At 44.9% G+C, this 27,547-nt stretch overlaps 1 protein-coding gene and 1 pseudogene across 3 annotated transcripts in view; one reads left to right on the top strand and one right to left on the bottom strand.

Moving 5' to 3' along the window:
• Positions 1-26,759, top strand: part of TMEM40 (transmembrane protein 40) — a 33,132-nt gene extending 6,373 nt beyond the window's left edge. The window contains exons 2-12 of one of the 3 annotated variants that reach the window (XM_032841554.1): positions 5,332-5,334; positions 9,596-9,676; positions 10,319-10,459; positions 17,254-17,307; positions 19,991-20,029; positions 20,403-20,435; positions 20,803-20,850; positions 24,540-24,611; positions 24,693-24,767; positions 25,307-25,369; positions 26,136-26,759. In XM_032841554.1, coding sequence (XP_032697445.1) covers positions 9,604-9,676; positions 10,319-10,459; positions 17,254-17,307; positions 19,991-20,029; positions 20,403-20,435; positions 20,803-20,850; positions 24,540-24,611; positions 24,693-24,767; positions 25,307-25,369; positions 26,136-26,155 — 618 coding nt within the window. In that variant the 5' untranslated portion in view covers positions 5,332-5,334; positions 9,596-9,603 and the 3' untranslated portion in view covers positions 26,156-26,759. The remainder of the gene's footprint in view (positions 1-5,331; positions 5,335-9,595; positions 9,677-10,318; positions 10,460-17,253; positions 17,308-19,990; positions 20,030-20,402; positions 20,436-20,802; positions 20,851-24,539; positions 24,612-24,692; positions 24,768-25,306; positions 25,370-26,135) is intronic. The other 2 variants (XM_032841555.1, XM_032841553.1) reach the window with 2 other exon arrangements.
• Positions 12,743-13,302, bottom strand: LOC116857464 (annotated as a pseudogene).
• Positions 26,760-27,547: the final 788 nt, after the last annotated feature.

Below are 27,547 nucleotides of genomic sequence, written 5' to 3'. Positions count from 1 at the left end.
TTTAGAACTCCAAGGTGGGGGCTATGGAAAGCAGTGTCACACAAACTTCTTCGAACACAAAATCTTGGGGCATTTCAATGGCTTGCTGTTCCCCACAAGAAACTAGATGCATCTTATTGTTAGAACATGCTGTCCTGGGCCTTCCTGCAGGTCATATCAACCGAGCCCCAAAGTTCTTTGCTAACTGGATGAATCAGGTAAGACATTAACTGGAGGAGAGCGCTAGAATGCCAAAGCTGAAAGAACCTTACAGAAGGCAGCCCAGCTTCTACATATGGGGCAACTGAAGCCTAAGGCAATCCAGCAATGTGTTTTGGAGGGGCGAGGCCAGAGGCAGGCAGGGAGAGGTTCTGGTAGTCTAAGTGGACCACGCTCTGCCTAGCATGTGGTGGTTTTATCAACAATGCAAACTTCCTTGAGCCACAACCTAACCCTAACTTTGCTCCTAACTGCAGCTCCCTGAGTGGTACCTCCAAAGGAGAGAGAGCTGGAAATCTGCCCTGTCAACAGTGCTCCTAAGGAAATTGGATTATTAGCCAAATTGGGGAAACATGGAGCATGGGCAAGGAGAGGGGATATTCTCATTTATTAAGTGCCATTATTCTGGGCTTGTTTAGGCACAATATCATTTAATCCCCACAACACTCTCAGGGACATATATTAATACCCCACTTTATAGATGGGAAACTGAGGCTGAGAGGAACCAGGCATCTAAGGGACAGGGATAAGAGCACAGTAACAACCAACTTCAGAGCCCTCAGTTCTCTTATTAGCTCTCATGGGAAGAAGGCAGTGGGAACAGAAAGGCCAGGCCTCTTGAAGGGAAAATGAGACAAGCTTGGGCTTTGGCTGGCTGAGGAGAAAGGAGCCAGGGCATCCTTCCTATCTTTGGAGTTTGGGGGCCCAGGAACGTGATGGAGTCAGAGAGGGAAACTGGTTTAAGAAAGATGTTCAGCGTCTGCAGGGTTCCAGGCTGTGGCAGGCACTGGGGTTAGAGACTATGGCAGCCTGAATAATGGCCCCCAAAGATGTCTGCATCCTAATCTCTGGAAACGGACTAAGTAAGCTTACATGGCAAAGGAGAATTCACATTGCAGATGGAAGTAACGTTGCTCATTGGCTGACCTTAACACAGGGAGTTGATCCTGAATGACCTGGGTGGCTCAATGTCACAGTGACACAAGGATCCTTAAAAGTGGAAGAGGAAAGGGGCACCTGGCTGGCTCAGTCAGTACAGGTGTTGGAGAAACAGCAGCAGCAAGGAACAAGAGCAAGGAAATGGATTTTCTGCTAGAGGATCCAGAAAGGAATGCGGTCCTGGTGACCCCAGTGATACCTGAGTTAGACTTCTCACCTACAGAACCGTGAGAGACTAAATTTGTGTTGTGTCACAAGTCACATTCCCAAAAGGGACAGGCTGATGGTCTTACCTGGGTACAGGGCAGTGACTGCTTGTCCTGAAGCTGTGTCAGCCAAACCAGGATACATTTGAAATTAGGGTGTATGCCTGTTTGGGGTGGCTTGGGAAGCCAAAGGAGATTCTGGAGGACTTTGGTATAACCTCCAGAAGAAGGGGCTTCAATCCCAGGTAGGCAAAAACAAGCGTCCACCCTTAGTCAGCTCTGTTCTCTGCACAGCTGCTGTTTCTGCTTCCAATTCCCTTAACCCCTTTACTGCCCTGGGCCTGTTTTTGTGGTTCATAGGCACAAGGCTACAGCCTACCTATAGGGAAAGGGCCATTCACCTGACATTCAAGTCCAGGATGATTTTCCCCAACCTCACAGGCTTTCTACCCCTTCAACTGCCTGCCACCCACTTCCTCTAGTAAACCTTTATCCCATTCTGCCTTTTGCCACCTGTTGAAATCCACCTCAGTCCCCTCCTCCAAAGTGGGGCAACAGGGGAGGGTAAGCAGCTCCTGAATCAAGAGTCAGGGCTCTGGAGTCAGCCTTGCCCCTGAGCTGCCTTGAGACCTTGTGCAAGTTCTTTTCCATTTCTGGGTCTCAGTTTCCCTGTCTATAAAATAGGACAAGAATCCCCTCTCTGCCTCCCTCCTGGTTCACATGAGGATCTGGGCTGGGAAAGCACTGTGAGGCTGTGATGGCTGGGTGTCCCCTAGTGTCCCTCCCACTCTGGGCCCAGGCCCTTGTGACAGAGGAGCTTAGGAAATGTGGGCTGAACTGAAGGGGAAATCCAGTTTAGCAAGACCTGTGGGTATAGAGGCCCTGGCCCCACCAGTGACTCAGCAGGGCTGGGCCTTTGGGAAAAATATGCTAGAAAGTCAGGCATTCTGTTTCCTTGTAGGACCAGCCTTGGATTTGGATGGTGGTAGGGAGCACCTATGAGAGGGGATTTTAGGGTCCTCTAAATCAGAGGGATTTAGGGAATCCCTAATAGAGGGAAAGGGGCTTCTCTGCTGGGGGCAGGGGTTGGATTCGAATCCACACGTCAACTAGGAGACCTTGAACAAGTCACTTGTCTATCTGAACCTCAGTTTCTTGCTGCATAAAATAAGACTTACATTCATGAAATAAGATCTTGGGGAACATGCCATGTTCTCTCTCCTCCTTTTGCTTTCTTCACTTCTCCTGTCTCAACACCTCGTGGTCCATCTTGCTTCAGAGTGCACACACTGTGCCCTTGAGCTTTGGAAGCCCATCCCAGAAATCCGTCGGCCAATGCCTGATGCTCCATTAGGTCTGCCCTTTTGAGTTAAGTATTGCCCTGCACCCCAATCCTTGAACTTTAATTTTTTCAAAACTCCATTTCTCCTTTCTCATAATAGAAATGTGGAGGGGGAGGGATGGGGCAGGGACATTAAAAGGAGAAATGGGGCTTCCCCAGGTCCCACCTCCATGATAATTCCATTTCCCTCGCTTCTGACAGATGAGCTGAGCAAGTGCCTGAGGCAGTTCCCCTGGCCATGAACACACTGCTCAGGGCTCCAGGATGACAGACTAGAGCTAAGTCAGCATCATTTGCATAGCACCCCCATGACTTAGTGGCTTCATTCCTGGTACTAATGACAGGGGCCTGAGGAGAGGTGACAGCTTCACTCCTTCACATCTCCCAACACGGACTAAGCAACTCCCTTTGCTCAGCTGCTTACTAGCTCTGGCCCCAGGAAAGTTTCTTAGTCTCCCTGTACCATCTAGAAAGTGGGTACAACCACAGTGAGCCATCACAGAGTTGTGAGAAATACGTGAGATGACACCTGTAATATGCTTAGAGGGTTGCCTGGAAGATGGGAAGTACTTGGTTGTCGTTGTCATCACCATCATCATCATTATTATCATCATCTTCATCATTTTTGTGTTTTGCCAGGCCTGGTGCAGGCTTCAGGTGACACAGAAATGAATCAGTTTCAGTCTCTCCCCCGATGGGTGTAGGCTGTAGTGGAGGAGACACACCCTGCTGAGTCCTGAGCAGAGATTTGTGTGTGACTAAGAACAGTGGCCCTGGAGTTGTGCAACAAGGTGCACTACCCTGAGGAAGAAGAGTCTGGCACAAGGCAGAATTGACGAGGCTCAGGAGAGTGATATGCCTGGGGACCAGCTGGGGGTTCCCTCTGGGTCTCCCCCCAATCTCTTTCTTCTTTAGAGTTGCCTTCTGCAACTATTTCCCATGTGGGACAAGGCCCTTTGCCACTATGCCTTTGTACATTGTCCCCTCTGGCCCTTCTAAACTCACCCCAGCACGCTCTCCTTCAGGAACTTTCCCTGACTGACCCTGGTCTGACTTGGCCCCTGGGCTCCCGCAGCTCCCTAGTCTACCATGAAATTCCTTGAGGACATGGATGCAACTTGTTTATCATGTATTCCCGTTTTAGCACAGAGTAGATGCTCAATTAACAGATATAATGTAGGAGAGGGAAAGTGTGTATCAAAAATCCAGACTACGAAGTTTCATTTTTCTCAAATAACAAGAAAACAACAAGCTGTTGGCAAGGACTCAGCAACTCAACAATGTCTCCACATTTGTTTTGGCTTTTCCTCATGGTCACAAGGTGGTCACTGGGTGCTCTTGCCATCACATTTATGTCCAAGGAAGGAAGGAAGGAGAGGCAAGACACACCACCAGCACTGTTGGCTTCTTTTGTCAGGAGAAGAAAAACCCTTCCCAGAACCCTAGCCAACTCCAGCTACAAGGAAGGATGACAAAACTAGTATCTAACTGGGATTGGAAGAACAAAATTGTAGTTTCATTAGTAAGAAAGAAGGGTAGGACTGATGAGAGCAGGGAGGATTAAAGGTGTGGGGTAGGAAGGATGAGGACTGGTTAGGTAACTAGCATAGGGCTTTCTAAAGGAGGAGATGTTTTAGCTGTGCTTGGAAGGTCAGAAATAATTTTGACAGAGCATGGGCAGGGTTGGGGCTAGACACCGAATATCTGAGGGTAATAGGAGGTCTGGAGAAGAGGAACCTCACATTCACTGAGCACTGCCATGTTTCCTCCCTAAGGTACTACCATCACCAGTTCACAACTTAGGTAACTAGAGCCAAGAAAAGGGGACTGCTCTGCCCAAGGTCATCCTGTGTGCAGATGACTGGAATATGGTTGAACCCTGGTCAGTCTGATCCCAAAGCTCATGCTCTTGCCACTACATACATATTGTCTTGATGCTACTCCTGTTGTAATAATGAACAAAACTGCAGTTTTGTTAGCAAGAAAAGACAGGGGTGCTGGGGGAAGGAGGATTAAGGGAGTGGGGTAAGGAGAGTGGCATTAGTTAGGCAAATAGCACAAAGTTTCATGAAGGAGGTGGCATTTGAGCTGTGCCTGAAAGGTCAGATACAATTTTGACAATAAGAAAAAATGGCCTAGGTCTGGAGGCCTAAATCATCTTATCTGGCATTTATTCCATACCTGCTCTATAGCAAGCCCTGTTGTAAGCGCTTTACATGTTTTAATTCATGCCATTTCACAACGACACTATGAGATAAGCACTATTATTGTCCCATGTTACAGCTGAGGAAACTGAGACAGCAAGAGGTTAATAATTGCTCAAGATCCCATGAGCAAGAGCATTAGATAGGATCCAAGCCCAGATGGTCCACCTCTGAGGCACAGGGAAGGATACTGCCTTGCCAAGGTCTTCATGGACTGAGAGTAGATTCAGTACCAAAAACAAACAAACATACAAAAATCCCAAACTCATAGATACAGAGAACAGATTGGTGGTTGCCAGAGGTAGCAGTGGGGGGTGGCTAATATGGGCGGTCAAAAGGTACAAACTTCCATCAATAAAAGAAATAAGTCATGGGGATTAATGTACAACATGGTGAGTAGAGTTACTAATATGATACTGTAGGGGGTTCCTGGGTGGCTTAGTTGGTTAAACATCCAGCTCTTGATTTTGGCTGGGGTCGTGATCTCAGGGTCATGGGATTGAGCCCTGCACAGGGCTCCATGCTCAGCGTGGAATCTGCTGGAGATTCTCTCTCTCTGCCTCTGCCCCTTCCCCTGCTCATGCATGCACACATGCACATACTCTCCCTCTCTAAATAAATCTTTAATAATAATAATAATAATAATAATGTATTGCATATTTGGAAGTTGCTAGAAGAGTAGATCTCAAAAGTTCTCATCATAAGAAAAAGAATTTGTAACTATGTATGGGAAGAAATGGGAACTAGACTTAATGTGGTGATCATTCACAATGTATAGAAATATTGAATTATTATGTTGCACACCTGAAACAAATATAATATTATATGGCAATTACACCACAATAAAAACTTTTAATACAATTAAAAATTTTAAAAAGAGTAGATTCTCTAGACCAGTGCTTCTCAATGAGTGGGGGTGATTTTCACCCCCACGGGACATCTGGTAATGTCTGGAGACATTTTTGATCATCACAGCTGGTTGGGGGATGCTACTGGCATCTAGTGGGAGGCTCAACATCTTACAATGCATACAATGACAAAGAATCCTCTGGCCCAAATGTCAGGATTGTTGAGGTTGAGAACCCTAGTCTAAACTAATCAGAGAATAGTGAAGCTATCGCCTCTCCCAGTTGAGGACTTGGACTCAGAGCTGGGAGAAGAAATAGGGGAGGCTTTAAGATTTTATTTATTTATTTGACAGGCAGAGATCACAAGTAAGCAGAGAGGCAGAGAGAGAGGGGGAAAGCAGGCTTCCTGGGGATGTGGGGATGCGGGGATGCGGAGCTCAATCCCAGGACCCTGAGATCATGACCTGAGCGGAAGGCAGAGACTTAACCCACTGAGCAACTCAGGTGCCCCCAGGGGAGACTTTAAAATGAAGCCTGTGCGGGGCGCCTGGGTGGCTCAGTGGGTTAAAGCCTCTGCCTTCGGCTCAGGTCATGATCCCAGGGTCCTGGGATCGAGCCCCGCATCGGGCTCTCTGCTCAGCAGGAAGCCTGCTTCCCTTCCTCTCTCTCTGCCTGCCTCTCTGCCTACTGTGATCTCTCTCTGTCAAATAAATAAATAAAATCTTTAAAAAAAAAAAAAAAAAAAAAAAAAAAATGAAGCCTGTGCAACTCAGCTATGCTGCTGTAACAAATAGACCAAATCACAGGGCTCAAATAAAAGAGAAACTTATTTCCTGAGCACATAGCTGATCAGAAGCAGGTTCAGGTAGCCAGGCAGTTATGTGCATGAGATCTGGCAAGACTTAGATTTCCTTTTGACTTCTTGCTTAGGAATTCCCTGGGGTATTGACTTGTTTTGCATGATTGAGGTCGTTCACAACCCCCATCCCCCCACCCCTGAGTCTTGGAGTCTGTGAGTCTGCCGCTCCAGCATACACAAAAGCAGGAAAGAGGAAGTAGAAGGCAAGCAGATATGTCCAGGGCTGACACTAGGCTGTATTGCCTGTGAAAGCAGATCACTGAATCATTAAATCTTTAGGAATTTTGGGAGCTGATTGTTAAACCCAACCAATATTTAATTATAAAAATGTACAATTAAATAAATTCTATTAAAAACAAAGTTAATAAGTACTCAAAGGCTATAATTTCCTGATTTATTTTACTACCTTCTACTATTACCTAGGCACTTGAGATTTTCATACCTGTTTTATCAGTATGGTGGAAACATTGTATGGTGTGTTCTATGGCAGCCCTTCCCAACTTCACACTCCATGACCACAGGTAATTTGAAATCAGCCATGGTGGGAGTGTTTACACCATAGGAATCAGTAAACTCTGCAAATCAGAGCTCAATGGTTTTTTGTAGACTGTCTGCATTTTAGAAAGTGATCAAGAAAACACTAATAATGCAGATTGAACCTAAAAACCACATTGCACCTATAGCCATTATATTGTGAGTAGCCTAAAAATCGAGAAAATATTCTTTCAGAATTTGAAAACTGATTCGATTCAGCATTGCTCATATCACTGTCAAACTATGACAAGAAATGTCTTCGTTGATTCACTTTTTTCTTATTCATTAATGTGAAAGAAAACAGCAGCCAACATTCACACTGGAAATACTCCTGTTCATCACTGATGTCGGCAAGTTTTTTGCTGAAACTGGTAGTATTCAAAAAATATCAGATTTTGTGACCCTGTTGTTGATAATGGACTTACAAAAACTGATAGTGGGTTTTGCAAGAAATTCCAAAGCACTCTGAAGTTATAGGTGTGTTGAATTTGTAGTAAAGAGTGATATATATTTTATTATTTGTAAACTGTATGCTATATGTTTTTTTTTAAAAGATGTTATTTATTTATTTTTTTTTTTCTCACAGAGAGAGACATAGCGAGAAAGGGAACACAAGCAGGGGGAGTGGGAGAGGGAGAAGCAGGCTTCCTGCTGAGCAGGGAGCCAGATGCGGGACTCGATCCCAGGAACCCCGAGCCAAAGGCAGACGCTTAATGACTGAGCCACCCAGGCGCCCCTATATGTTTTTTACATCACAAAATTTATAACATGTGTGTGTTTGTGTGTGTGTGTGTGTGTGTGTGTGTGTGTACTTTGTTCTTCCTGGAGAGCCATCAAACATTCTGGGCACACCACCATGCATATCCCATCCACCCACATTCCATGAGCAGAAATGTAGTCAAATGGCCACACTTAGCTTCAAGGGATGCTAGCAGCCATAGTCTCTAGCTGGCTGGCCATGTGCCCAGCAAAAATAATGGCTTTGTAGGGGAGCCCCATTCCATGTGTTTTCCCCAGGGGAGAGCACTAGATGGCTGAAGTTAGCCATTTAGATCTTCCAGAGTCACCATTATGGCCTTCTTGTGGTCTCACTGGAAGGCTGACCTCCAGAGTTGCCTCTAGCTTCCACTCAGAATTTCAGGAAAGTACAGAGTGTGGTGTCCTGAAGGGACAGCTTCCCAAACTTTGCTCGTCACTTCAAGTGCCTGCTTTCTGCAGTTAGGTTCACTGCTTGCATCCACAATCCTGACAGGCATGCTGGCAGGGACAGACTCCAGTTCTGTGCCCCCAGACCAGCGTTTTGGGGTGTATTCAACAGAATATGGGTTCTGGAGTGCCTCTATAAAATAGGGATAATAAAACGTACTTGCAGGGTTATTGTAAGAGTCAAATGAGACAATCTTTGGGGAAGTTTTGTTGTCTAGAAACTACAGTTCAAACATGAGGAGCCATGAATCCCAATTCCTACCTGACTGGTTTGTGACAGCCTCAGATAAGCCCTTTGTAAAACCATGAAGGACTGCACTGAGACAAGATATGGGCATATTACATTTTTAAGTACATAAGGAAAAGTTATTGGTGATTTTATATTTTAAAAATTTATTTTAGATTTTATTTATTTATTTGAGAGAGATTGAGAGAACCAGCGCCTGATGAGGGAAGGGACAGAAGGAGAGGGAGAGAGAGAATCTCAAGGTGACTCCACATTGAGTTTGGAGCCCAAAGCAGGGTTCAATCCCATGACCCTGAGACCATGATCCAAGCCAAAATCAAGAGCCAGACGCTCAACAGACTAAGCCACCCAGGCATGCATCCCTGTTGGTGATTTTATTATAACAAAAACAATACTGTTGAAAATTTGGAAAATGTAAAATAAAAATAAGAAGTTAAAAATACCCATAATACCACCACCCAGAGATAACTATTTATGTTTTGATATAGCTCCAATAACTACCAACTCAGGCTTTTGTGTGCTTATTTGGATCCCTACCTATGCCCTTGGACTCCTCAACAAGATCATGTTGAAGAAAGTCCCAGATGACATATAATTTCATCATAAAAATTTCTGTATCCTTACATTTAAGGACACTTCAAATCAATATAATCTCAATATAAATATCACCTAAAAAAAAATACTCTGGTGAAAGTTGTTGATAATGAGGGAAGGCTATGTGTCTTTGAGGCTAGGGGGGCTTGTTGGTTAGTTCTGTTTATACCTTCCATTCAATTGTGCTGTGAACCTCAAACTGTTCTAAAAACTAAAAATAAATGTTATTAATATTATCAAAAGATGACCAATTGTTCAAATTTCCCTAATTTTGTATACTTTTTTTTGGTAAGTTATTCACTTATACTTTTGAGTATTGGGTGTTTGTCCTTTTCTTCTTTATTTGCCAAACTCTTTATATGTTTAGGGGATTAACTAAGGTAGTACTAATTAATTACTTATTATTTTATTCCTCCAGAGAAAATCATGGAGCTGTCAGGACCTTCCTCCCAGACTCCAGATCATAGTCGAGTCCATGGAGAAACAGAAGATCTAGACTGTATGTTTGCTTTCTCTCACCCTCTGGGCAAAGCCACATGGGAGGTAGAGTCCAGCAGTGGGTGGAACAGAAGAAGAACTTGCTCCCCTCATGTGACATAATGGCTCAAGTCACAGCTGAAAAGTAATGTTTTACACACACACATACTTGGTCAGTCTGTCCCCTAGAACTTTCTAGTTTGGGGACCTTCAGTTGCTCCCCAAATCTCAAGGGGGCTCTGGAGGCTTGGGCTGACACTAGGGAGGGCCCTGAGAAGGCAGGGAGGCTCCTGCACTACCCCAGAATTGGGAATGAAAAGGTTCACTTAGCCAGAACATACCTGCCCTGTAATTTACAGTGAATCCTAAGTTGGCAACTATTGTACACAGTCTAGTGGCCTCTGGGCAGAATGGGACGCTTAGAAGGCCCTTTCTGGTTTCCATATTCAGAGAAATTTATGCTTTGGGGCTTCCTTGAGCCCCTGGGGTCTCTGAGAGCTCTGATATCCTGCTCCTTCCATTGGCCCTATTTGTTTGGGAGAGTGTCCCAGATAATCCAGTCATTCCTGGCCTCTAAGTCCAAGTAGATGCCTGGGGTGGTCTTGGTGGTCTCTGGGGTGGGAAAGACAAGAAACACTCATCCTTTTCTATATGTGCCTCCCAGATGAAGAGATGGATTTCCACAAGCCAGACAGGGAAGCTGGACTCTTTTCTCACGAACAACCTAAGAGAGACAAGTCTTCTACCTCCTCTTCCTCCTCCTCTTCCTCCTCCTCTTCCTCCTCGTCATCCTCCTCTTCCTCAGGTATAGCAATATTAACATATATGTATACATATATTCACAGTATTATTCAAGAAAAGCATTTGCATGGAAAAACAATACCCTGTGACCTCCCACCTTGATGCTTTAATTCTATTTTTCCATATCCCCTTCCAGACCAGACCTAACAGTACACATAACTTGTACAGTTATAACTACCAGACAGATAATTTTGTCCTCTGTTTAAAATGTTTGCTGGCACATCCCAGGTATTCTGACAGGTTATTCTATAATATGTTTGCAGCTAATTTTCATGCTTACATGCCTCGGGTCCTCATCTGGAATTTGGGAATGAAAACAGAAGTTACTACCTCATAAGATTATTGTGAGGATTACATTTTGTACACATTTCAAGTCTTAGTACCTAGCACATTGTAAAAGCTCTAAAAAAAAGAACTGTACAGATTATCCCCCAACCTTCTACCAGTTTATCATGCTCATAGGCATACTTGCTCAAAGGCTTTTACTTTTTGAATTTTTGGCACAAATTGTGTCCTCAGCATCGATTCCCCACAAGTCCTTCAGTGGGTTAATAGGAAGTGAACATTTCCCATTGGGCCTTGATTACAAATTGCCACATTATTCTCCCATGAAAATGGAATGTCCTTTCATTTCTGTTCTCTTAATTCAAAATGTTAGGCTGAATGGATAGCAGCAACAATGTCATGCCTGGCATTCACTGAGCACTTACTTTACATGTAATAACTCAGTTCATTATCAAAGAGACCTGCTGAGGAAGGTGCTATTATTATTATTTCCATTTTACAGGTGAGGAAACTGAGGTACGGGGAGGCTGACTGACATGCTGTCAGAGGGCTCAGTAACCAACTCGGGATCCCTGGATCCCTGGAGGTCTTTCTGGGACTGGGGTGGCTAAGGGGTGGGCTCTGGTTTACTCCTCCATCAGAATGCCTGCACTAAGATATGCTTTACAGAGTGGGGTTGGGCCTGAGGTTTTATTTGGAAAAAGAATTATCAGGGTAAATCCTAAAAAATGTTCGCAAAGCCCTGGCCTCACATCCTCACGTTGCAAATGATGGGACTGAGGCTCAAGACCACAAAATCTATGCTTGTTTCTCCAGACAGAGGAGAGTGAGTGATTGGTGGGTCCAGTGGGTTTATTTGTAGCCAGTCTCCTTGTGGGACTGGAAAGGAAGCCACGGCCCTTACTATTATTTTTTTAAAGACTTAATTTATTTATTTATTTATTTATTTATTTTTGAGAGAGAAAGGGAGAGACAGAGAGCTTGAGCAGGGGGAGGGGCAGAGGGAGAGACAGAAGTAGACCCCCCTGCTGATCAGGGAGCCTAACATGGGGCTTGATCCCAGGACTCTGGGATCATGACTTGAGCCGAAGGCAGACACTTAACCCACTGAGCCACCCAGGTGCCCTGCCACTGTCCTTATTAAAAAGTACAACTGACCCTTGAACAACATGGGGGCTAGGGACCCTGACTCCCCAGGCAGTTGAAAATCTGTGTATAACTTTTGACTCCACCCAGACTTAACTACTAAAGCCTACTGTTGTCTGGAAACCTCACCGAAAACATAAACAGTGATTGCTACATATTCTGTGTCTTGTATGTATAATATGCGTTGTATATTGTATCATGTATATTGTATTCTTACAATAAAGTAAGCTAGAGAAAAGAAGAAGTTATTGAGAAAAGGAAGAGAAAATATGTTCATAACGCAGTGCACTGAAAAATCTGTGTGTAAGTGGACCTGTGCAGCTCAAACCTGTACTGTTCAAGAGCCAACCTGTTAGGGGTAGCCCTGGAAGAAGAGCTTCCAGGTGCAAGGGAGCTCTTGCCTGTCCTTTTGTTTCTCCTTCCTGGGTGGGAGGTGACATTTTGTCTTCCGGTTGTGGTTGATCCTCAGGGATGCTGCTCCCCTACAGATGTCCTCCCCCAAGTATGGCTCTGAATCCCTTCCCTCAGGTCTCCACATTGCACATGGTACTAGTTAGCAAAGCAGAACACTAAGAAAAAAGCAACAAGAAAATAAACAGAAGCACAGAGACATACTGATATCAGGATTCTGATCTCTGGTCCACAGTGGCTGGCCTGCTGCTAGAACTCAGACCCTGCCCATTCTTTGGGCATGGATGGCTCCCAAGGCCCCGAGGCTGGCTGGGTACCTCAATGCAGCCCCAGCCTTCCTCCACACACAGGACCCGAACTCATAATCTAGCATCCAGTACTGCTCTGCCTACATTTCTTTTTGTTTTTACTGTATCCTGTTGGTTTTTGTTTTCTTTTGGTTTGGTTTGGTTTTGAACCTTTAATGAGAAAAAGAAATATATCGAGCTCAAGAACACTGTGTTTCGTGTGTCACTGGGTCAAGGTTTGGGGATACAAGACAGACCTAACAAACATATTATACATAAACAAAACCATTCGTGGTTACAGACTGAAAAACTAGTGCCTGGCACAATTAAGTCTCGGTTTCTTCATCACTCAGCAGCATGTTAGGGATTCCGCGACTGATGGGCAACCGACATCCAGACTCTGGGCACTGCAAGTGCCCTCCAGCACATCCGCCTCCATCAGCACGTGGTGCATCTGCCTCAGGAATTTCTCATCATGCTCATACCCTTCAATCGGCCCCTTGGGCACCTCGACCAGATGCAAGGTATCCGCCGCCTCCAGAAGCGCCGCCCACTCCACCTTGGGTGTCAGACGCACCACGAAGTCGGGGTTGAACTCCACCGGGTTGATGCGGACCTCAGTGGCCTGGAGGCGCAGTGGGAAGCCACGGGGCCCCACCCCCCGCACATGCGAGCTCAGCAGGTTGTGGGTGAGAAGCTTCATGTCACCGCAACGCGCTCGCCGCCTCCTGTTGGTTTTTAATTAAAACTTTTTATTGTGAGAGGCACCTGGGTGGCTCAGTCAGTTGGGCGGCCAGCTCTTGATTTCAGCTCAGGTCATTATCTGAGGGTCATGAGATCGAGCCCCACGTCAGGCTCTGTGCTGAGCATGGAGCCTGCTTAAGATTCTCTCCCTCTCCCCCTGCTCACATGTGTGTGCTCTCTCTCTCTAAACAAAACACAACAAACTTTTTATTGTGAAAGGTTACACATAGAAACACTGTGGAAAATGTGGAGCATATAAGGAAGTAGAAAGAATAAAAAATCATCCTTTGCTCTGTCACCTAGAGATAACTATTAAACACATATTAGTGTGTTTCCTTACATTTATTCAATAGATATTTGTTGAGCACCAACTATGCGCTAGGCTCTGGGATGGGTACTAGGGGTACCAGCAACAAACTGTGACTCTTTCTGCCAGGGTTAATTTTTTAAGTAACTGAATTAAAGAGCACATAGAGTTGTCCTCATTTTAGACAGCATATAATTTTATAATACCTTTTATAAAAAATGCTTTTTCTAAATAAATCTTTTTGTTCATTTCTTTTAAAGATTTTATTTATTCATTTGACAGAGAGAGAAACAGCAAGAGAGGGAACATAAGCAGAGGGAGTGGGAGAGGGAGAAGCAGGCTTCCCACTAAGAAGGGAGCCCAGTGCGGGACTCAACCCCAGGACATTGGGATCATGACCCGCGCCAAAGGCAGATGCTTAATGACTGAGGCATCCAGGAGCTCCCAAAAATACTCTTGATCTCAGCTCAGGTCTTGATCTCAGGGTCATGAGTTAAAGTCCCACACTGGGCTCCACACTGGGCATGGAGCCTACTTAAAAAAAAAATTATATATTATGAATATATCATAGAGAAAGCTAAAATAATGTTCATTTGCATGTGATGGAGGTTGTCCCTGGCAGATAGAATTTGGAGTAATTTTTGTTTTACTTTTCTGTCTTGTTTGATATTTTGCAAAATGCAATGAAAAAGCCTTTTTTTTTTTTTTTAAAGATTCTATTTATTATTTGAGAGAGAGAGGGGGTGGTGCATGCGCAGGTTGAGTGTCAGGCAGGGGGAGAAGCAGACTCCCTACCGAGCAGGGAGCCCAACACGGCGCTCGATTCCAGGACACAGGGATCATGACCTGAGCCACTTAATCAACTGAGCCACCAGGCATTCGAGAAAGCATTTTTTTCTTACACTGATTTATAAAATACAGAAAAGAAGAAAATAGAAGCCAACCCAAATCCTATCCTCTGAGATGAATACTCCTGTTGTAATCTTGATGTACTTCCTGATACCTTTTTCTCTATATCTAGCTGAGACCACATATGCACTGATTTTAAAGCACAGTTAATCTGGCTTCTGGAAATTTGAAATTTATCGATTGAGCAGGAGCTCCCCAAGCACACTGAGGGATATCAGCACTGCTGGAGACATCTTGGTCATCCTAAGGAAAAGGGAGTCCTCTGGACCTGAAACCAGGAACTTCCTGCAATGCTGATTGTCCAAGAGTGCAAACAAGTCTATCATTCTTCAGGTCTCGATCAATCTCCTCTTCCAGGTACCCTCAGAAATGTGAGGACCCAGGCCTTGTCCTTCAGATGGTTGGAGAGATGAACACCACCACCACTGGCCCTCAGGCCCACCGTGTCAAGCACAGACAGTTGATGCTATAGTAACCCCAAACGAAGGAGAGCCAAGATGAGCATGAGCTGGGGCAGTTGGAAAAGCCTTCCTGCCCCTTAACCTTCAAGATAAAGGAGACAAATGGGAAGGGCCTTCTAGGTGGGAGCAAACAGAGTCAGCATGGTATGGGGACACACCCCTGTGCTTGTCCTGGGATACCTTGGATGACCTTCTCTTATCTTCATGAAAGCAGCAATGGAAATATTAAATGATTTGTCCAAGATCACACAGAAAGCTTGTGGCCAATCTCCTACCCCTCTTATCCCCCCAAGAGCTATCTTTCTTCCAAACCACACTCCTCATATAAGCTAAATTCTGAGAACACCAGAACAAATGTATTTCAGGCTCATTCCAGACTGAGGTTCCCCTACAGCTTGTGTTTGTACCCTGCAGAGAGCAGTGATGAGGACCAGCACCCAGGAGTGACTGGGAAACATCAGCAAAGCCAGGGAGCCGGACACCCCCCAGGGACAGCTCACCTGGTAGGCAGTAGGCCTTGCCCTTTCTCCTTTGCCCTCCCAGTTCACTACTGAGTTTCTCAGTGGGACTGAGCGTGCCTGCAGGAGGCTGTTCCTCTCAGCCTTGTTTATAGTAGGCAGCAGTAGCAAGCATCCTAAGGTCCAACACTGGCAAAGGACACCCTGTCCTGCCTATAGCTCTGCTCTTCACATAGCTCTGAAGTAAACGAGAAAGACTTCAAGTTGTATGATTCGTTTGATCTCATACACGCTCTGTAAAAATTCACACATACGTGGTGATAAATAATACTGGAAGGAAAAATAGCAAAATGGTAGTGGTTATCTCTGGATGGTTCATCATAGGTGATTTTTATTTTTGCTCTTTTGACCTATCCTATAGGTCAAAAAATTTATATCCTATAAATATTATATAATGAGCATGACAACCAGAAGAAAATTTTTGGAAAAATAAAAATTTTAAGTAAATTTTGGCCAAAATGGATTGTGGGAAGGAAAGAGCCTGGGGGAAAGAGCCTAGATTAATGTCTAGGATGGAACCTGGCACACATGAGATACTTAATAAACGCTGCCCTTGATGCTGGAGTTGCGGTCTGGGTTATTTTTCTTTTCTTTTTTTAAAATTTTATTTATTTATTTGAGAGAGAGCACAGAGGCAGAAACAGAGGGAGAAGCAGGCTCCCTGAGAGCAGGGAGCCCAGTGAGGGACTCAATCCCAAGAGCCTGGGATCATGACCTGAGCTAAGGCAGAGGCTTAAGCTACTGAGCCTCCCTCTGGGTTATTTTTCTGAAGATAAAAGCGATTGGGGATGCCTGGGTGGTACAATTGGTTAAGCATCTGATTCTTGGTCTTGGCTCAGGTCTTGATCTCGTAGTTTGAGAGACAGAGCCCCACCTCAGACTCCACGCTCAGCGGGGAGTCTGCTTGAAGATTCTCTCCCTCTTCCCCACTCCCTCGCACATTTGCTTGTGCACGCTCTCCTGCTTTCGTTCTTGCTCTCTCTCTCTCAAGTAAATAAATATTTTTAGAAAAAGGATTAGGATTGGGGCGCCTGGGTGGCTCAGTGGGTTAAAGCCTCTGCCTTCGGCTCAGGTCATGATCTCAGGGTCCTGGGATCGAGCCCCGCATCGGGCTCTCTGCTCAGCAGGGAGCCTGCTTCCTCCTCTCTCTCTGCCTGCCTCTCTGCCTACTTGTGATCTTTGTCTGTCAAATAAATAAATAAAATCTTTAAAAAAGAAAAGAAAAGTAAAAGGATTAGGATGGCATGCTTGGGTGTCAGATCTGGGTTTGAACCCTGGAATTTCCACTTACTGGCTATGTTACCTTGAGGGAATAATTTAGCTTTGTGAGCCTCATAAAATGGGTGAGGGAGAGGTACTAATACCTTCTTGATAGGATTTCTGTAAGGATCTAATGAAATATTAAATATAAATTATTTAGTTCCATATTATACCTAGGAAGTGCTCAATAAATGGCAACACTTTTTACTGACTTTGAAGGAGGCCCACTCAGACCCTCAATTCTTTTTCAGGAAACTGACCACAGTCACCTCTGAGTGTGTGGGGGGGGCGTAGACAGGGTAAAGGGGAAGTATTTGTAAAGCTGCCTTGCCTCTTGAAGACTGCCTGGCTCACCACCAGCACAAACAAGGACTGTGTTACTTTTTAAGGCTTCAAATGTACCGGAGATGGAAGCTACCCTGGGGTGCTGTGATGGGGGGAGCTGACTAAAGAGGGTTGTCTCCACTCAGGTGCTGAGCATGAGGAGCCTGACCTTTTGAAGGATGAGCTTCAGCTCTATGGAGGTGAGTCATTGTCCAGTGGCTTTGGCGAAAATGGAGTTACACAAAGGACATGAGTGCTTTGAGTTTTGTTGGACAGAAACAAGTTCATGAGGGTGTTTCATGGCTGAAAAGTGCTAGGAAAATATAGGAGACATGGCAAGATGAATGGTTAGCATTGGCAGATGGAGATGGAGGCAAGCATTTTCTGCCATGGTGAGACTGTTCTGGATTCTCCTCTGAACTATAACCTTGACTTGTAGGGTGACTTAGTGCAGTCACCCAATCATTCTAGGCCTGAGCTTCCCAGCCAGCAATATGGAACATGATTAGCACTCACTGTCTTGGAATGCTGGGCTGTTTTCAGGTGCACAGGAAAATTAAGGCTCTCATCTCTAAAAAACTCATGTTATGGAATAATTCTCTCCAAGCATCATGATTATTACAGCAAGGAGATATAAACATTATGGCACTTGCCTTGGAAGCACTTTGATGAAATGGGGACAATTTGTAGGAATGAACCAGTTTGCGAAAAAGACTAACAAATGTTAAGAAATCCCAGTTAATTTGTTTAATCCCGGGGGTACCTGGCTGGCTCAGTCAGGAAAGCATGTGACTCTTGATCTTGGGGTTGTGAGTTCAAGCCCCACGTTGGGTGTAGAGATTATTTTTAAAAAATTGTAATTTTGTTTAATCCAACATTTCTATAATCTATGTAGTTTCCTAACACCTGATAATAACCCAAGAACCAACAAGAAACACAGACACATTCTAAGAAATGTAAATGAAATATATTAATTTCTGCATCAAGATATTACCCCTGGCTGCCTCTGGGTGGTAGCATTGTGAGTAATCTTTACACTGTTTTATTTGCTTAACTGAATTTTCTGATTTTCTTTCTTCCTTTTTTTTTTTTTTTAACACAAAAGCAAGTCTTACTTGGTTTAGAAAAAATGTTTTTAATTATTCAAGTAGTATAAGAATGGTTTCACTGAGTGTAGAATGAGAGAGAGAAAAACTGTTACATTTACATATATTTTTAAATGTTTTGGGAGATACCTGGGTGGCTTAGTCAGTTAAGCATCTGACTCTTGATTTTGGCTCAGGTCATGATCTCAGGGGTCATGAGATTGAACCCCATACTGGGTTCTGTGCTCAGCGTGAAGTTTGCTTCAGATTCTCTCTCTCCCTCTGTTTCACCCCTCCCCCCCCAAATAAATAAATCTTTTAAAAAATGTTTTTGGGGTGCCTGGCTGGCTCAGTCAGGGGAGCATGAGACTCTTGATCTTAGGGTTGTGAATTCAAGCCCCACATTGGGTGTAGAGATTACTTTAAAATGAGATATTTTTAAAAAGGTTTTTTTTCTCACCATAAAAGTAATTCATATTTACTGTAGAAAACATAGATTTCACCACAGACTTGTGAATCACCTTCCCCCCGGCCCCAAGACATTGGAGGTTACACTCTTGGAGTCTCATATCATGCCTTTCTAGTAGGAATGTTCTTACCTTCAGCACTGGCCACTCCTGGGTGACATGCTGATGATGCTTCTCATTTGCGTATTAGCCATGCATAAAATCCAGCATGTTGATTTTCATGTGCTGAGTGCCCCCTTCTGGTGTCTGTGTCCTGGGGCTGACCCAAACGATGGAAAATATACTACTGGTGGTGGGGTGGGGGTGATACACGGGGTCCTGCCTGCCCTTCAGGGGAAGGATCTGACAGCCTAGGAGAGAGGTCCCCAGGAACTAAAATAGGCACCAAGAATCAGGGTAAATTGGTAGGCCACCCTAGACCAGATTAATGGGGAGGCTGCTGCTTGGGACAAGTACGTAGGGCTCACATCACCCTTAGCAGCACAGACAGGGAGCTCAACACTCAGGGTGTGGGGCTGTGGTTCCCAGTGTGCAGCCTGGCTTGGCTCCCGTGAACTCAGGGCCTCGTGAGGCTGGGTCCACGTGGCTGAGTGTCATCACATGCATCTTGCATAGTCAAGAACAGGCACAGGTGGCAAACTGGTGCTCATGTGTGTGCAGGTGTGTTTTGTCTGGCTCATAGAGCGTTTTTTATTATTATTATTACTACTACATTTCTAGTTTTTTTAAAAGATTTAATTTTTTATTTGACAGAGATCACAAGGAGGCAGAGAGGCAGGCAGAGAGAGAGAGAGGGAAGCAGACTCCCTGCTGAGCAGAGAGCCCAATGTGGGGCTCAATCCCAGGACCTTGAGATCATGACCCGAGCCGAAGGCAGAGGCTTAACCCACTGAGCCACCCAGGCACCCTTTTTTCACATTTAGACATCTCTGAAACCAAGATGCATCTTAAAAATCACTGACAACTTATGATTAAAATTGGCAGCGGTTTTCCTTACATAGTAATGTGTATAATAATGTCATGTTTCACAAAGGATGACATCTTTGATTCTGTGGAATCCAAGAGTTTCCAACCTTTTTTATAATCAAGAAGTGGATGTGAAAACCTGGATTTCTGGCTTCTCATGGGAAATTGAATAACCTATAACACTAGCATGGCAGATGGGTGGGGGCTGCCCCTTTAGAAGCAATAAGCTTCTAGCTTGCTCCAGTCACCCACTTGGTCCACTCAGGTCACCTGCAAAGTCTCTGAGTGAGATCCGCCTCCCCAACAGTGTAACTTCTCCCTACCCAGAATGTAAGGGATATGTAATCACTGATTTTTCTTCCAAGTAGGTGCCCCTGGAGAGGTGGTGCCCTCTGGAGAATTGGGTGAGTGGCTTCTAGAGAATTGGGTGAGAGGGGGTGTCAGTGCTGATGATGGACAGGTTTGGGCACTTTCTTTCCCCTGGAAGAGCCAGCTACTGTTGGGGTTCATGGGTGTAAGATAGGGACTCCAAATCCACTTGGGGTCCTGGGGCTCTGACCTGGGCTCAGCCAGGCAGGGGTCCAGTGCAGATTAGAAAAGGGTTTCAGGCAAGAGGCAAAGGGATTACAGCCAGAAACTGATAGATGGAAAGCTCCTTTGAGGGCTGCAGAAATTGACATGGCATTTTCAGAGGTCACCTATTTCCCCCACTAGGTTGGAGGCACTTGTTAAGGTCCCAACCTAGCCTGGCACTGATGTTGAGTTTCTCATTTCCAGGACTCCGAAGACGAGGCTCTGACCCAGCAAGTGGTAAATACACAAACTCTGAGATGAAAGGAGGAAGGGTCTGGATTCCGGGGGTTTAGGACAGGACCAGACAGCCTGAGAGGGTGGGTCAGTCACAGCAGGGATACTGTCACCAGCCAGAGGGTCACCTTGATTCTGGAAAGGGACCACTAAGCTCAGGAGAAGGGAAACAGAATGCAGACTCAGGCCTGTGCAGAGAAGAGAGGGGTGATTGGGGGCCCACAGCTTTGCTCTGACTAGTCCTACGGTGAGTGCCCTCCTACCCAGGAAGAAGAACCCAGGAGAGTCAGTCTCAGTGAAGCAGGGAAGAGAAAACCCCACCTGCCCTCCCTCATCAAAGTTCAACACTCATCTCTCTCTTGTTCCTAAGGAGAAGTGGAGGCCTCTGAGTTAAGAAGACTGAATATAAAGAAAGATGGTAAGGAAATTAGTGCCCCGAAGCTGCTTCTGCCTGTCTGGTCCAGATTTCTATGGGTAAAAAGTCTGCCAGTGGCCTAGAAAAACAATGATCATAGCCCACCTCTGTTGTGTCCCCTGTTTGCAGACTCCTCAGCTTGCAGTCCCCTCAGGAAGGTGGTATGATGACTCCCATTGTGCAGATTTGGAAACTAAGGCTTAAGGATGGAGTGTGGACTTTCAGCTAGCAAGTGGCACAACCTGGGCTTGAACCCTGGTCCTGGGCTGTTTCTGCTATATGTGGAGTCATAGGAATGATAAATGCCCCCTAGCCCTCTGGCCACGAGGGGGTGCTGGTGGAGGGGGGGCGAGGAAGCCATGAGGTTAGATTAGCCTTGACTTTAGAGAAGGAGCCATAAGAACTGGAAGGAACTCTTTCACTCTAAGCCTGGGGTCTTTGGGGGCTTCATGGAGGAGGGTAAGAAGGGGGCAGGAGACCAGGGTGGTCGATTAAACAAATAGCGGTTGTCCTAGAAAATCTGGGGTTGTTGCAAACCCCGCCTTCAGGGAGTGGGAGACTCCCTGTGAGCCCCCGACTCTGTCTCTGTTCAGCTAAATGAACCAGGGTTTTAGATCTTCCCTGGGCTATGAAATGTGCCTCAGTGGACCAAAACCAAGACTCTTAAAGTGCAGGACATGACATTATACCCTAAAGCAAGAAGGTGATTCCCCTTTCCGCTCTCCTTCCTAGAGCATGATCTCAGTTTGGAACCCCTGTGCCTTTAATGCCACCCTGACCCTTGCTCATTGCTCTTTGGACACAGACAGCAGAGCCTCATCTAATCTCAGCCCCTCCACTGAGTCGAGGGCCCTGTGGCATCTCCCCAGGGACTAGCCCAGCACCTGACTAAGTGCAGGAGGGCCTCATTCACAGAGCACACCTGAACAACTGCTCAAGGCACAGAACCCACTCTCAGCGCCTCTCCTTGGAGAACCCTCCAAGCCTACAATTCCACTTCTGGGCATGGGGTCCACAGAAATACGTGCATAGAGATTCATGTGTAGTGGTATTTGGTGCAGCATCAGTTAACAGCGAAAAATCAGGCGCTTCTAGGTTCATCAGTGGGGGACCAGACAAATAAATTAGGTTAGGTTTATACCATGGAACACTATGCAGCCATCCAAAAGAACAGTGCAGATCTACATATGTTCTGAGATGGAAAGATGGCCCTGATCTATCTATGAGAGGAATAAAACAAATGATGGAGCTGCAGGTGTACAAACTGGTCCTGCTTTTTAAAAAATATTTCAAGTATAATTAACATACAGTGATACATTAGTTTCAGGTGTACAATATAATGGTTAAGTAATTCTATATATTACTCTGCTCATCATGATAAGTATACTCTTAATCCCCTTCACCTGTTTCACCCCTTCCCCCACCCACCTCTCCTCTGGTGACCATCAGTGTGTTAAGAATCTGGTTCTTTTGTTTGTCTCCCTTTTTTCTTTGTTTTGTCTCTTAAATTCCACATATGAGTGAAGTCATATGATGTTTGTCTTTCTCTGATTGACGTGGTTCACATAGCATTATACTTCATCCATGTTGTTACAAATGGCAAGATCTCATTCTTTTTATGGCTGGGTAATATTTCAAAACATACACATACCATATTTTTCTTATCCATTCATCCTTTGATGGACGCTTCCAAATTATGCTTCCATAATCCAAATTATGCTTCCATAATTTGGCTGTTACAAAGTTACAATAGACATACGGGTACATATATCTTTTCGAATTAGTGTTTGTTTTTTTTTATTTGAGTAAACACCCAGTAGTGGAATTACTGGATTGTATGGTAATTATATTTTTAATTTTTATTTTTTTAAGGAACCCCCATAATTGGTTTTCCACAGTGGTTACACCAATTTTCATTCCCGACAACAGTACATGAGGGTTCCTTTTTCTCTATACCCTGCACATAGTTGTTATTTCTTTTCTTTTTTATTTAAGCCATTCTGACAGGTGTGAGGTGATATCTCATTGTGCTTTTCATTTGCATTTCCCTAATGATGAGTGATGCTCATCATCTTTTTATGTGTCTCTCGGCCATCTGGATGTCTTTTTGGAAAAATGTCTGTTCATGTCTTCTGTGCATTTTTAATTGGATTATTAGTATTATTATTAATATTGGTGTTAGGTTATATAAGTTTTTTATATACTTTGGATATTATCCCTTATCAGATATATCATTTGCAAAATTCTCCTCCCATTCACTAGGTTTCCTTTTTGTTTTGTTGATGGTTTCCTTTGCTGTGCAGCTTTTTATTTTGGTACAGTCCCATTTGTTTAATTTTGCTTTTGTTTCCCTTACATCAGGAGACATATCTGGAAAGAACTTGCTATGGCTGATGTCAAAGAAATTACTGTCTATATTTTCTTCTAGGAGTTTTATGGTTTCCTGTCTCTCATTTAGGTCTTCCTTCTATTTTGAATTTATTTTGCATATGATGTAAGACAGTGGTCCAGTTTCATTCTTTTGCATGTTCCTGTCCAGTTTTCCCAATACCTTTTATTGAAGAGACTGTTTTTTTTTTTCCCATTGGATAGTCTTGCCTCCTTTGTTGATGATTAATTGACCATAAAAGCATGGCTTTATTTCTGGACTATCTATTTTGTTCTATCTATCTGGATATCTATTTATTTATGATTTTATTTATTTATTTGACAGAGAGAGACACAGCAAGAGAGGGAACAAAAGCAGGGGGAGTGGGAGAGGGAGAAGCAGGCTTCCCACCGAGCAGGGAGCCTGACATGGGATTCCATCCCAGGACCTTGGGGTCATGACTTGAGCTGAAGGCAGATGCTTAATGACTGAGCCACCCAGGTGCCCCTACTTTGTTCTATTTATCTATGTGTCTATTTTTATGCTAATGTCATACTGTTTTGATTACTACAGCTTTGTAGTGTATCTTTAAATCTGGGATTGTGACACCTCCCTGCTTTTGTTTTTGTTTTGTTTTTTTTTCTAAGATTTTATTTATTTATTTGACAGCGAGAGATCACAAGTAGGCAAGAGACAGGCAGAGAGGGCGAAGCGGCTCCCTGCTGAGCAGAGAGCCCAATGCAGGACACGATCCTGGGATCTTGAGATCATGACTTTAACCGAAGGCAGAGGCTTAATCCACTGAGCCACCGAGGCACCTAGGCGCCCCTGCTTTTGGTTTTTTTGAATGTGCATATATATGCCTGGAAGCTGTCTTTAAGGACGGGGATTAGGGAGGGAAAATGGGGCATTGTGAAACTTTTAGGCTTGACACATTTGCATTTTTTACAATTGGATTTAATATTCATTTGACAAACAAAGTATTGGGCAGCTCTGCATGCCTGGCAGTACTTTAGTCTCTGAGCAAAATTCCTACCTACCATCCTACTGAGAGGGACAGAGAATAAATCTGTTTCACATTTTTTTGTTTGTTTGTTTTTTGAGAATAAGGGTGGAAATAAATATATAACAAGTTGAGTGGTGTCAGTGTCAGAAAAATAATAAAAATAGATAAAGCCTGGAAAGGAGTGGGGCTGGGGTAATTTTTTAGTTGGGTTCTGAATAAAGTTACATTGGAGCAGAGACAGCACTACTTTTAGTAACAAAAAGAAGAAAGAAAAGAGAGAAAGAAGCAAATAGTAATTTCCCACCTCTGCTTTTACAGATGAGTTTTTCCATTTTGTCCTGCTCTGCTTTGCCATTGGGACCTTGCTGGTGTGTTATCACTATTATGCAGGTGAGGACCATGGGAACAGGTGGGGGGATAGGAGGGTCCAGACTTGCAGGCTGACACTTCTCTCCCTTGCTGTCCTTGCAGACTGGTTCATGTCCCTTGGGGTCGGCCTACTCACCTTCGCCTCCCTGGAGACTGTCGGCATCTATTTTGGGCTGGGTAAGCTCCCCCCATACACAGACACACACACACACACACACACACACACACACACACACACACAGACTCTTTAGGGGTGGTGACTGGACGCCCACAGATGCCCACCGAGGGTCAGAAAGCCACCACAAAAACATTTTTTCAAGATTTCCTTATGCTTATGTTTTCTTCCTGAGCACTTTCAAGGTCACGGTGAGGTCATTGGCAAAACCCCATGGAAAAAATGGGCAGCTCCACAAAAATGCAACAAAAACAGTTTAAAGTGGCAAACAAACAGAATTAGCCAGAGATGGAAAACAGGGCAGTTCATGGAGCGGGGTACATAATTCACTGAGTTTCCTGGCACTGTTATTGCTATTGGTGGTCATTGTTTTTAATAATAATAACTCCAGTACTATTATCTAAGCTCAACCCCTGCCTGAAATTCCACTGCTAATCCCTGTGTGTGTGGTTTAAGCTTTTGTCTGCGGGTGGGTGGGGGGTGAGCCTGAGTCCCTTGTTGGGGCACAAAGCTCAAACTCCTTTTCTCTGTTTGTGAGCAGTTTACCGGATCCACAGTGTTCTGCATGGCTTCATCCCGCTCTTTCAGAAGCTTAGGCTGATGGGTAATGTTTCCACCCTTCTTATGTTCACCCTCTTTCTCCCTATCAGGGTCTCTGGTTGCAAACGAGGCTTAGCCTATAGGAAAGAGCACAGGGTCTGGTGTCAGGGGCCTGGGTTCAAGGGCTGTTCTTGCCGATTCACCAGCTCTGGGGCCCAGGATCATCTTTCAGCCTCCGTTTCCTCCACTGGGACGATGGGTGTAGTAATACCCACTGCACAATGGTGTTGTGCAAAAGCATGTGAGAAATGGAGGTGAAAGTCCTCAAGTGTAGAACACAGTAGAAAAGTGAAGGGAATCTGGGGGTTCTTCATTCTCTCATAGACCTTTACACTTACCCAAACACCATTTTTGCCAGGATTTTATTTGCCTACTAAGTGTGCTGCAGTTATGTTGCAAAAGACTGATGAGGGAACTGAGACCCAGAGAGGTGGAGTGATTTGCCGAGGGTCACACAGCTAGTGTGGTTGGGCTAGGCTAAAGGAGCTCCTCTATCTTTCTGACAGCAGCTCTGTGCCTACCATGATGTCTCAAAACTGAGTGGCCAGGGGGCTGTGTGGCTCTGTGCTGGGGATATCTGTCTCCTATAACCTATTTAATTTATGAAAGGGAAATTGATTGCAGTGGTTGCAGGTGATGGAGAGCCATGGCTTCTAGGGTGACCACATTATCCCAGCTGTGAGAAGTATTTGGGCAACTGAGGGGAATAGTATAGATGAGGCCTTGCTGCCTTCAGAATCCCATGCCATCCTGTGGGCTTTGCTTTCCAGGATTCAGGAAGACCGACTGAGGCCAGCGCTGGGCCAGGAGCCATGCTGGGCCCCAGTATGACCATACTGCATCTCCTGAGTGCACAAGGGCAGAGCGCCGTCCTGGGAGACACACGGGCGGGCCAGTCTAGAGCAATAAAGAGAGCGCTTTTCCTTCCATGTAGTCTGAACGTTGACACCAGCCTGGACCCAGGCATCATTTGGGCAGTACTGGCATGCAATCCAGCTGCCAGGTTGGAAGGCAGAGGAAAGGTACCAGGCCTATGCCCTTCGTGGTTCCTGAATCAGCAGGAGGATTCTAGGATGTTACTACTCTCAGAAGACAGTAGGAGACCCCTGGGCCCTACAAGCTATAATCCGTGTGAGCCCCTGATTCCTCTCAAATTGCCAGGCGATCCAGGTGGCCTCTAAGCCTTACAGAGTCATCCAAGGAAAGAGAACCTACTGCCCTGAGGCAGGGAGCCATCATGCCAGGCCCCTAGGATAAGCCTGATGCAGGGAGCTGCCGGGGACTAAAGCCACAGCATCAAGGCATCTTCTCTAGCCCCATTGCCTAGTGCCAGCCCTGCTGCTTTGGATTCCAACAAGATTCAAATAAATGTTTTCTTCCCTGGACTAAAAAAAGAGTCAGCTAAATGTTCCTTCAGGTTTCTTGAGTATGAGAACACATTTGGAGTCTCCTTTGACCCCATCTAGTCAGGGAAGGCAACTTGCCTATTGGATAAAGTATAAAAGAGAATAAATGTACAACCCCTCACTTTAGAGCCAAGACTCCAATTGCACAAGTTCAGAAAGAGGGTTTTGCAAACATTCCTATGAAAAGATCTGGGGCTGTTAGGTACTCTAAGCCCAACAAATACCAAAGGAGTGAAACAGAAGCACACATACACAAAAAGTCACTGCAAACTTGGGTTGCATAAATGGAGGTACAGAGTCTAGATTGAAGGAGGTGATAGTAGTTCTTTATACAGCTAGTCCACACCAACAGCATGTATTCAGTTGTAGATTCACATCTCAAGAGCAATAGTGACAAACTAGAGAGCATATAGAAGAGACCAGAGTGGGAATATAAAGAATGACTGAAGAGGTAAGAACTCTTCAGTTTACAGAAGAGAAAAGTGGGGCCTTCCCTGAGCTCACAGACTCTTAGAGGATACTTTCTCAAGCATTTATGATGGTTCAAGTACAGTCACATATGTTATCTGATTTAATTCTCACAGCACCCTTGACATGTCAATCAGCCTAATTTTGCAGAAGGAGAAAGAGACTCAAGGAACTTTAGTAACTTCCTCAAGTTCCCACAGTAAGCAAGTGGCAGAGCCGCCATTTGAACCCAAGCTTATGTTCTCCTTATGCCAAGCTGCCTTATAGAGCTTGGCCAACCTAGGCCCCCACTCCAGGGAGAGCAGCCT

The sequence above is a fragment of the Lontra canadensis genome, unplaced genomic scaffold, assembly GCF_010015895.1.
Source record: "Lontra canadensis isolate GAN:19392208 unplaced genomic scaffold, GSC_riverotter_1.0 scaffold124, whole genome shotgun sequence".
NCBI classification, from domain to species: domain Eukaryota; kingdom Metazoa; phylum Chordata; class Mammalia; order Carnivora; family Mustelidae; genus Lontra; species Lontra canadensis.
This window is presented reverse-complemented; position numbering and strand designations above follow the sequence as displayed.